The sequence below is a fragment of the Artemia franciscana genome, unplaced genomic scaffold (genome assembly GCF_032884065.1).
Source record: "Artemia franciscana unplaced genomic scaffold, ASM3288406v1 Scaffold_284, whole genome shotgun sequence".
In the NCBI taxonomy this organism is placed as follows: Eukaryota; Metazoa; Arthropoda; class Branchiopoda; order Anostraca; family Artemiidae; genus Artemia; species Artemia franciscana.
This window is the reverse complement of record NW_027063596.1, coordinates 540,801-553,322: the sequence shown is the minus strand read 5'-3', so window position 1 is coordinate 553,322 and position 12,522 is coordinate 540,801. Positions and strand designations below refer to the sequence as shown.

Here is a 12,522-nt window from a genome sequence, read left to right as displayed (position 1 = left end):
TCTGGGGCTATCGGAAAGGTCCGAAACTTGAGGTGGTTATGATGAGATATTATAAGAGGATGTTAGGACTAGGGGATTCGTTAAGTAATTTGGTAATCCAAAGGGCTTTAGGGTTAGCATCGCTGCGACCTATGAGGCTAGTGACCATGGTGAGATATTGGGTTAGGATACTGGGTATGCAGAGATTTACGGTAGCAAAGGTAGCATACTTAGAGGCGTTGAGACAGAAAAGTAAGCAGGGTGGACGGCGGAGATTAAGGATATCTTAGATAAGTGTGGATTAGGGGAACGGTGGAATGAAGGAAAGGGGATTATGGGTATGGAGGTAATAGTAATAAGGGAGGTACAAGAAAGGTTGAAGAACCAAGAAATCCAGATATGGTGGGCAAGTCCGGATCGTTCAGGGTCGTTAAAATTGTATAGACAGATAAAGGGTAGTTGAGGGAGGAGGTATTTTGGAAGGTTGGGTTAAGTATAGAGGATTTGAAGGCTTATTTGGATTGGAGGGGAAATGGATTTTTGATTGTTGAGAAAAGAAAGTATCAAGGGAGAAAAGGGGAGAAGGTAGAATCTATTGCTTGTCCTATGTGTGGATCTCAGGATGAAAGTTTAATAAATTTTTTGTGTGAATGGGTCGAATTGAATGAATGGAGGCGAGATATTTATGGTAAAGAAAAAATTGAATTAGATATGGATGGTAGATAGAATGAAAGAGACAAATTTCCTGAGCATTAAAAGGATAGCAAGGTTTGTCAGGATTGCCGCGGCACATCGTGAGCGCTTTCTTTAAATAGTATTAATTTATTTTAGTTAATTTGTTGCTTGTTTTTGTTATGTAAATTTCCTATGGACCACGGGCTTTTTCTGGAATAAAGTACTATTATTATTATTATTATTATTATTATTATTATTATGTCTTGGTTCTGTTGAGCAATACCTATGTACCCTATAGTGCACGCACATTTGTGAACAATCTAAAATACTATTTCCTTGCACGAATTGTCAAAAAGTTATGGGATTTGCCACTCATTTGTGTTTTTTCTTTATATTTGCATCTCAGAAACTTCTTCGTAATGAATCAAATATTTATATAAAGCAATGCTATGCTATGAAACGACCAAAATTTTTTAATATAGGATTAGAAACAGTCAATATAAAGATGAAAGAGGAATTTTGATAAAATAGAGCAGAATTTAAAAATTGGCATTTGAGAGTTGACGCGATTTTCCTTGTATTTTGTCTCAAAATGTGGGTACTCATACCAAACCTGCTGTGCTGAAGATGTAATAACTGTGATGCACATTAAACAGAAAAATTTTAATGTTCTACAGATCAATGATTATTAGCCACACATAAATATATATATATATATATAATATATATATATATATATATATATATATATATATATATATATATATATATATATATATATATATATATATACTAGCTGTTTGGGTGGCGCTTCACACCACCCCAGAACTTCGCCACCCCCCAAGCCCCCCCCGCACGCGTAAGTCGTTACGCACCATATTAGTTAGGCGCCATTGCAGTTGTGTCCCTGTGTCCCACCCGTGAATATAGATAGATATATATATGTTTTTAACTACGTAAAACTTGCTAATATACAACATTCTTCGCTGTCCCATTGTCTGTGCATATAAATAGATTGTCAGGTTTACCGACTCTTGAACATGCAACATATAATTGTCCATGGGAAAAACAATCCGTATTCAGATCTATACCTCATTATTCTAATGATTGTCCTTGAGCCTTGTTGATGGTGATTGCTAATCAAACATTCCCTGTGTCCCCATCGTCATTTATATATCCCCCCTGTGCCCCCCGGCGTCCCCGTTTTAGTTGTGTCCCTGTGTCCCAGTCGTCATTTATAGTCGACAAACATAACGTCAGTCGACACACAAACATAACGTCAGTCGGCACACACGTCCCAGTCGTCATTTGTGTCCTAGTGTCCCAGTCTGTAATTTCTCTTTGAATGTCCCGGTCGTCATTTACATTCCCTGTGTCCCGGTCTGTATATACATTCGTTTTTGAATTGGTATATGATGAAATAAATTTTTTGTTTTTTTCCTTTTTTTTTATTTTTTTTTTTTTGGTTTTTACCTTTTTTTTTAGCTTTTTTAGTTTTTTTTTCTTTTTATTTTTTTTTGTAGTTTTTACCTTTTTTTATTTTTTTTTTTAGTATATATATATATATATATATATATATATATATATATATATATATATATATATATATATATATATATATATAATACTCTTAGAAGGATCCTAGACTAATTAAAATAATAATAATAATAATAATAAAGACAATCACCTATTCCCAAACACCCCCGGAGTAACAATGGCCATCCAAATACAACTCCATCTACCACCATCCCTTCCTCACTAAATCCCTATAAGAATGGTAAGAACGGTTTTTGTTTGCATGTTGTTTGATTTTGAAACCTGGCGGTCAAAAGCAAAACTAAAGTAGAAAAACAACGGATGAACCTCAGTTCGTCATTTTAAGAACGACAGTTGAACAACGGTCTGATGGCGTTTCAACGAACCGCCTATAAGCGCAAAGTAAAACCGAGGTTTTTCAAACTAATGGCCTATTACCAAAACCAAGGATTGAATGTTGATCGAACGGCAAAATTGGACGCAGCAAATATAACAATTTAAATCTAATACTTGACAATTTTAAATTTTAAATTAAACTTATATGCCACAATCTAAAAATTTAAAAGACCATGATAAAAAAAGACCATTTTCAAGTGTACCTTTCCAAGTTTTGTACACTAAAAAGACTATGTATTGAAATGACAAGAGTGGGGAAGGTACAAATGAGATCTTGTATGAAGGAGGTAAATATGTAAGGATATTGTGCCTAGTCAAAAAAAATTGAAATTATTTTGAAATATCTCCGGCCTCGATAATGTTTTACTTATTATTTATAAATTACATATATACTGCCATTTGTTCATTTTCATGGCTACAATTTTTCTTCTTTTATGTGTTATACAGCTGTACCGGCCAAAATTTTAAAAGGATAAAAAAAATTTAAAGGGGGTTGGCGAGGAATGATTTCAAAAAGAGCTAAGAGCTCATATGGCACTTGTGACAAGGTCGGAAGAGCAAAGAGCCAAGAGCTCATATGGTATGAGCTCTAGCAAAATTCTAAGAATCAATACATTGCATTAAAGGAAAATCAGAGGCTTAATGCCGGTCGGGATTTAAAATAAGAGCTCTGAGTTACGATATCCTTCTAAATATTAAAATTCATTAAGATCCGATCACCCACTTATAAGTTAGAAATACCTCAATTTTCTAATTTTTCCTCTCTCTTCAGCCCCCCAGATGGTCGAATCTGGGAAAACGACTTTATCAAGTCAATTTGTGCAGCTCCCTGACACGCCTACCAATTTTCATCATCCTAGCACGTCCAGAACCACCAAACTCGCCAAAGCACTGGACCCCACCACCTAACTCCACCAAAGAGAGCGGATCCAGTCCGGTTACGTCAATCACGTATCTACAACATTTATAAGCGTTTTCCAAGATTTCCGGTTTCCCCCTCCAACTACCCCCAATGTCAAAAGATCTGGTCGGGATTTGAAAAAAGAGCTCTGAGACATGAGTTCCTTCTAAATATCAAATTTCATTAAGAGCCGATCACCCGTTCTTAAGTTAAAAAAACCTCAATTTTTGTTTATTTTTTCAAATTAACAACCCCAGCTCCCTCAAAGAGAACGTATCCGTAAATATTATGTCAATCTCGTATCTGTAACTTGTGCTTATTCTTCCCATCAAGTTTCATCCCGATCTCTCCACTCTAAGGGTTTTCCAAGAATTCCAGTTTCCAAGATTTCTATTTTCCCCCTCCAACCCTCCATGTCCCCGGATCTGATTCGAATTGAAAATGGAGCATCTGAGACTTCAGAATTAACCCCCCCCCCAACTCCCCTAAACAGAGCAGATCCATTCCGGTTATGTCAATCACGTATCTAGGACTTCTTCTTATTTTTCCCACCCAGTTTCATCCCGATCCCTCCTTTCTAAGCGTTTTTGCAAGATTTTAGGTCCCCCCCCCCCCAACTCCCCCCAATGTCACCGGATCTGGTCGAGATTTAAAAAAAGAGCTCTGATACACGATATCCATCCAAACATCAAATTTCATTAAGATCCGATCACTCCTTCGTAAGTTAAAAATACCTCATTTTTTCTAATTTTTCAGAATTAACCTCCCCCCCCCCTTCCAACTCCCCAAAAAGAACAGATTGGTTCTGGTTATATCAATCACGTATCTAGGACTTCTGCTTATTTTCCCCTTCAAGTTTCATCCCGATCCTTCCACTCCAAGCGTTTTCCAAGATTTTAGGTTTCCCCCCTCCAACTCCCCCCAATGTCATCAGATCTGGTCGGAATTTAAAATAAGAGCTCTGAGACACGATATCATTCCAAACATCAAATTTCATCAATATCCCATTACCCACTCCTAAGTTAAAAAATACTTCATTCTTTCTATTTTTTCTGAATTAACTGGCCCCCCACTCCCCCCAGATGGTCAAATCGGGAAAACGACTATTTCTAATTTAGTCTGGTCCGGTCCCTGATATGCATGCCAAATGTCATCGTCCTAGCTAACCTGGAAGTGCCTAAAGTAGCAAAACCGGGATCGGCAGACCGACAGACGGACCGACAGAATTTGCGATCGCTATATGTCACTTTGTTAATACCAAATGCCATAAAAAGGATGCATTTTTTATGTCAAAATATTCAGATTCTCACAATTTCACATCTATATAAAAAAAATTCTAGGAGTAGTGGGGTGTGGGGGGTCTGACTAAGACCCTGTGTCTGATAGGTACAGACGAAATCGGATAGGTTTCCCCGACATCTCAAAATCCCCAAACCCCTCTTATCTTAAGATTGTAACTTTTTTTTTTTTTACAGGTTCCTACATATTTAATTTCATTACCTTTTTTTAACAAGCAAATGCCTAGTGTGAAGGCTTATTATGTAACTGCTTCTGAAAAGAATGTATAATGTTGGAAAAAGTTTGCAATACCTGAAACAAGATTCCAAAAACTGATGATTTTTTATTAGTCGATCTTGCAGTTATTTCAGCTCTGTTATAAAGAATTATACTGCAGACTACGGATGAACAGGACATCGCCACATATGTTGCTAAAATTAAAAAAAAAAGGTAAAAAGCACTTTAGCAATGTCAGAAAATTCCTTTTTAAGGATTATACTGCAGACTACATATAAATTGGATATCACAACATTAGGGATTCAAAAAGTCCCTGAGGTGTGAGTAAACTGTCTCCCTCTTTATAGTGTTTCGAAAAAAAGGTGTTACCCGGAAATGCGGTATACTTGCCCGATTTGCGGTGATTTTGACGGGCTGGACCATTTTCTTTTCAGGTGTCAGGGGCTAAAAGAGGTAAGAATGAGCTTTCTTGGGTTGGGTGGTTGTGAGCCCCTTCTTGGAATTTTGAAGTCGGCGTCGAAAGTAAATATAGCAGCAGTTTCGAAAAAAAAAGGTGTTACCCGGAAATGCGGTATACTTACCCGATTTGCGGTGATTTTGACGGGCTGGACCATTTTCTTTTCAGGTGTCAGGGGCTAAAAGAGGTAAGAATGAGCTTTCTTCGGTTGGGTGGTTGTGAGCCCCTTCTTGGAATTTTGAAGTCGGCGTCGAAAGTAAATATAGCAGCAGTGGGAAATTTTGTCCGGAATGGTCTTATTATTCGAAAGTCGAGTGTTACATGATTTAGTTTGTTTGTTGTTTGTTGTTGTATATGTATGCATACGGCCTGAAAAATGGCTTTAAACATATTCATTTATTCATTCATTCATTCATATGTTGCTGAAATAAAATAAAAATAAAGTAAGAAGCACTTAAGCAATGTCAGAAACTTCTCTTATTAGCTATGACTAAATATGACTTAATACTATTAGCTATGGCATAAAATAGGTTGGTCGAGAGGCAATTGAAATTAGATTCAATCTAAATAAATAATAATGTTTCTTTAAATAGGGATTTTGGGGATACTCATTAAATGCCTTATATACAAATTTATTTGAAAATGATTTAACAAATTAAATTACAAAACGGGTAAAAAATACCACTCAACCTGTTATGGATATACGTAACTGCCAAAAGGCATGATTCGCATTGATATGTTGTTTTTAACCATTTTTATTTCACTTGAATGAATTGCTTTTCTTAGCCTCACTCGATGTATAAGTGCTGGTGAAACTTCCCTCAAGTAATGATGATAGGACTGCTTTAAAAATATTTTAGCTTCAATGATCGTATTTTAATGTGAGTTTCTTTTTATATTTTTTCACATGTTTTGCTGAGAACAGACAGTGAATATACCGTCGAAATATTCATTATAAAGAAATGTTCATCATTATATTCACTTTTTTTATTATTCATTATAAAGTTGGCATTCCACTGTCGTATAGAAAATATATTTATATAAGTATAGACTATAGTATATGTATATATACTATATATATAATATATGTACATAAGTAATATAATAATATAGTAATATAATATAATAACTACATTATATTATAATTATATAATTACTAGAATATATAATTTCTTATAATAGATAACTATATATAACATAAATAGTATACATGCATAATATATATTATAATATATGTATAGATACATATAGGCTATATATAACTATAATATATAATGACTATATAATATGATAGTACAATATAATAATATAATAAAATAACTATATAACTATGTATAATGTATATAACTATGATATAATATATTACTATAATATATAATTACTTATATAATTACTATAACAATCATAGTAACATAATATAATAATATAAATAATATGTCTATAAGTATATAATGTATATTATATATGTATATTATATATATATATATATATATATATATATATATATATATATATATATATATATATATATATATATATATATATATATATATATATATATATATATATATGAATATAAGTATAGACTTATATATCGTCAGAACATAGCTACAAGAAGTAATGACCCTTCAAAAACAAAAACAAATAAAATAATAATGTCAATGATAAAAAGAATATATATAAATATACCATCTAAATCTAGAGCGGCTTATATATACGGTTAACGATAACCACCACAGTTAAACATCCTGTGGTCCATTCAAGGAAAGTTTATTGCGTGTTTGAGATTCTTACACCAAAGCCCACTCCTGTTTAGTTTTTGATTTAAGTACTACTCTCTGTCTCCTATTTTCGGCGATTGGGTTAATTCTTAAGGAGAAGCATTCTAAAATTAATAACCGTTCATATTGGATTTTCATTAAATTAAATTGTATTATTAATTTTAGTTCGTTAGTAAATTTAATTCCGTTTTTAGAAATGACTAAAAGCGCGAACATAACCTCAGGAAGAAACACTAAGATATAAGACTATTTTATTTTTAATACCGTTATATTAATGTTTGCCAGGCCAAAAGCCATGTTCAAATACACTGGGGCCTGCCCAGGGACAGCATCATTTTGTGTCACACGAAATAAAAGTCGAATCTCAAAACTTAATAATGATGAAAGGCAACACCTTGTCTCTAATTATCACTCTAATAGCTTAATCATATCGAAAAGAGGATTCTCTGCTTTTATTAAAATACCCTGGGCATACACAAAGACCAGACCTTCAGCATACATGATTTACTTGAAATATTTATTGAATATTGAAATATTTATTGAAATATTGAATAATTTATACATGAAATATTTCCCATTGTTCCACTTGTATTTCGTTGTCGGAACATAGCTACACAGAGTAAAGACACTTCAAAAAAGAAAACAAAAAAAACAATAATGTTAAAGATAAATAAACATAAAAATATGCCATCTAAATCTAGAGCTGCTCATGTTAGCGAATCTCAAAGCTTGATAGAGAATCTCAAAGCTTGGCATCTAATCTAGATGGCAAGTGAAATATGCCATCTAAGTCTAGAGCTACTCATATTAGCGAATCTCAGAGCTTGATAAAGATGAAAGGCAACCCCTTGTCTCTAATTATCACTCTGGTAGCTTAATCATATCAAAAAGAGGATTCTCTGTTTTTATTAAAATACCCTTTGGATACACAAAGACCAGACCTTCAGCATACATGATTTAGATTCTTAAACCACAGCTCATTAAAGCCTCATGAAGTCGTCCAACCTGACAAATGATATAGATATACGTTTAAATCTGTAATGAACTAGATAATTAAAAGTTACTTAAGAAACTATACTTAGAATATATTTAGATAGTTATATTTATACTGACTGTTAAACCAATTCCACTGATAGTCTTCTGGAATCATACACAATTGAAGCACTAATTGAGGTAATGCAGCTAAGAACGAGTCAAAGAGTAATAGCGTTGAAATATCATTCCATAGATGGCAGAGGAAATTCTTGCTTGTCTCGCTAGTAATGCCATCAAGATACAGCCGGATCAATTCCCAATACCTAAGAAAGATAAACAAAATAAAAGGGAAGATTCACGCGGCACACCAGACAAGTAGAATACCAGTCACAAAACAAAGCTAAACAGAATTTTTATTTTCTGAATTCCCACAGATTTAGATAAAGTGGTAATATGATCTGCATTCAATTTTAATTAATAACAGTTATACCTATTGTTGCATTATCCATCACCTATCAACAGGGGCAGATGACCTTCAAAACTAATCCTTGCCAAACGTTTGTCTGTTTAAAGACGATTAAAAAAAAATAAGAGCACAAAATAATATGTAATTATTTTATTTTGCATAAATGTCGATGTTTTATTTGTATTATTTTAGTTTATCTTGAGTGTGTATGTTACCGAAATATCAATAAATTTTGTTATTGTTTTCATTGTCTAATAAAAGGATTCGTCCCTATTAAACTTTTATTTGAGCGATATCACTATTGATGTATTATCCAATACTTACTATCAGACACAGATCACCTTCATAACTATTCCTAGTGAAATTTTCATTCTAAGCTAAAATTTTAACTAAATTGCAAAGAAAAAGCTAGAAAATGCCCAAAAATATCTTTTTCTGTGCACCGGTAAGGGATTAAGAGGAAGTGGGTCAAAAGACTATTTCTGGCGTATCAGATGGCTCATTTAACACATTTGTTGGCTCAAATTTTCTTAGGAGAGGTTGTTACAGACTAGGCATACACACAAGAGGTGGGTATCCTCCAACTATTTCCTCCATCACTAAAAAAAAATCTCGAAATTCAGAAAATATTCTCATTATTTTTTCATGTTTTCTGTATAATTCGCCTGGTTTCAATTGTTTCCTTTACACGACAGATCGCGAAAGTATCATCGTAATGACAAGGAATGGTTCAGAAGTCGAAACGGTTGTCTATTTTCCAACAAATTGAAATCGCTCGTCGTTAAAATTTTAGAGTGGAAAGTTCATCAAACTAATATATTAATTCTTAAATATAGATTTATTAGTAACTCTGTTGTTGATAAATTCTTAGCTGGTACCATCCAGCATACAAAACAAAGCACAAGGCCTGAAATAACTAAGTTTCACGCAACCGAAGTTCAAATTATCAAGCCTGTATGGCACGCGGTAACAAGTCATGCATTTAATAAATCAAAATATAGTTTTAACAAGGATTAATAAAAAAAAAATGCGGAAAGTCATCTTAAAGAAAACAACGATAAAAACAAATGAAAAACCAAAAATAAAAAAAATCAATAAAAGCTAAAAATAGAAGAATTAAAACCAAATACGTAAAAACCGAAAGCGATTCATTCACCAATATCCACCATTTACACGAAATCCAAAAATTCTCGAAATGCCGTCAGTGGATACTAGCAAACCAAGGATACTAGTATCGGATACTATTGTTTGCTAGTGTAATTTGTCTTACACTAGTGTAATTGCTAGTGCACTAGCCTTTTTTGGTATTTTTCTTTAATATTATTTTGGTTCATGCTGAAGAAGAGAGGCGGTTGCCCTTTTGAAATATCCACTTTTTTCAGTATTTTGGTTGGGCCTTAAAAAAACCCGTTTTGTTCTTCTTTTTTTTATAGCAAAACTACTGAAGCTACTGACTTAGTGTGATTATTCTCAAAAAATAACAACAGGTAAAATCGAAAGACAAAGCGGTCTTCGTCATTATTTATCTGATTTTCTTTTTTATATTATCTTGAACCACGCAAATATTCAAGTTTAATGGAATGTCACTCTTCCCAGATGTTACCGGATGCTTAGATATTATCAGGCAATAGAAAGCCTCTATTGTCCCATTTTTTTCAAGGGATGTATTTATGAAATTTAATCAAGCCTCATGAAAGCCCTTGCCCGTATAGGCGTGCTTCTAAAGTGCTGTGAAGAAAAACAGTCTCGCAAACTTTATTAGTTTTCTCTCAATACAAGAGAGAAAACTATAAGTTCTAAGTGAGTATAGCTTTTCTCAATTAAAATAAAAAGCTGTAATGAAAAAGGCGATAATTCTAAATTCTATATAGAGAACAATTCTACAAATAAAATGAATACATCATATTTAAAAAAAAATAGGTTCAGGAAATAAGTTGTAACCATTTCAACCTACTAAAATGTAATGTTAAGACTAAACTCACCTACCCTTGTTAAATATATTCACAAAATATATTTTAGATAAATATTTTGTGATGAATAGAATCAGTAATTGGAGAACAACCGTATACAATGATTGACACCTTAATAAAAACTTCTGAGACAACACTGGCTAATCATGACAAAACAAAAAAACGGAAAGAAGAGAGAAACGACAGCAATAACAGCCACTGAAAAACAGAAGAAAAAAAATATGTAAAACATTATGTAAAAATTATGTAAAATATGCAAATATTTCAATTAAGACCTCCACTCAACCGCCCTCAGTGAAGAATAGTAAAAACAGTACAGATAAAAAGTCCAAAGGACAATATAAAAACCAAACCTCAAAGTAAACACTGAAACTAAAATAAGGACCCTTTCGAAGCAACGATGAAAGGTTAACCGAGTGCAAAAAATGCAATACTGAATAGCATTCCACAATTTGATTTTATGTGAAGCATTCTTAAAGGCTAATCGCTTGCCAGGTAGGATATTATCAGAGACTTTATTAGGTTGCGAAATATTATTTTGTGGATGGATATCGTTGCTTCGAAAGGGTTCTAATTTCAGTGTTTATTTTGAAGTTTGGTTTTTATATCGTTCTTTATAATTTTATCTGTTTTTTTTTCATACATATTTTATTATTTGTTTATTTTGTTCTGCACTGAGGACGGTTGAGCAAGGGTCTCAACCAAAATATTTGCATAACTTTTTCTTGTTCTTCACTAGCTGTTATTGTCCTCGTTTCTCTTTCCTTTACGATTTGTTTCGACATCTTAATTTTAATTTTACTTATCATTCCATTAATTATTTGTATCAACTTCTAACTTGGTACATTACAATCCAAAGAGCCATTTGGAATACCTGGCGTATCATCATTTGTGAGAACTGGAGGGAAAATATTTCTACCCTCCCCAAATATAATGCAGAAACTTCTTTACCTCCTGCGTCCAAACAACAACAGAAATTGATGGCTTGAACTTAAGTACAATTAACTTTAAGCTACCTAGGCATCATTAAATTTTACAGCAACGCTTTGTCAACTCAGGAGCAACACTTTGGTCATGAATCCAAAGAAAGGATTTTAAAATTTTATACTGACTTTACAGATATTTGGACTTAATAAAGACCCCTTTATAAACATTTGGGCTTTATAAACATAAAGCCCAAATAAAGACATAATGAAGTGTTACAGCAACCCTTTGTCCAATTAGCCAACGAAAGTGTTGCAGGAGCAACACTTCAGTCAAGAATCTGAGGAAAGGATTTTAAAATCTTGTACTGACTTTACAGACATTTGGGCTTATTAAAGACATCTTTACAGACATTTCGACATTGGAGCTTTATAGACATAAAGCCCAATAACAAAGAATTTTAAAACCTTAGACTGACTTTATAGACATTTGGGCTTATTAAAGCCATCAATAAAGACATCTTTATACTCATTTAGGCTTCATAGACATAGAGCCCAAATACAGACATCAAGAAGTGTTACAGCAACCCTTTGTCCAATTAGCCAACGAAAGTGTTGCAGGAGCAACACTTCAGTCAAGAATCTGAGGAAAGGATTTTAAAATCTTGTACTGACTTTACAGACATTTGGGCTTATTAAAGACATCTTTACAGACATTTCGACATTGGAGCTTTAGAGACATAAAGCCCAATAACAAAGAAGTTTAAAACCTTAGACTGACTTTATAGACATTTGGGCTTATTAAAGCCATCAATAAAGACATCTTTATACTCATTTAGGCTTCATAGACATAGAGCCCAAATAAAGACATCAAGAAGTGTTACAGCAACCCTTTGTCCAATTAGCCAACGAAAGTGTTGCAGGAGCAACACTTCAGTCAAGAATCTG

At 33.3% G+C, this 12,522-nt stretch overlaps 1 protein-coding gene across 1 annotated transcript in view; it reads right to left on the bottom strand.

The window, feature by feature from the left end:
* LOC136043019 (uncharacterized) overlaps positions 1 to 12,522 on the bottom strand; it is a 47,004-nt gene that overhangs the window by 21,482 nt on the left and 13,000 nt on the right. The window contains exons 3-4 of the mRNA XM_065727903.1: positions 8,354 to 8,538; positions 5,078 to 5,196 (exon numbers count right to left, since the gene is read on the bottom strand). Of these exons, the coding sequence (XP_065583975.1) occupies positions 5,078 to 5,196; positions 8,354 to 8,538 (304 nt within the window). The remainder of the gene's footprint in view (positions 1 to 5,077; positions 5,197 to 8,353; positions 8,539 to 12,522) is intronic.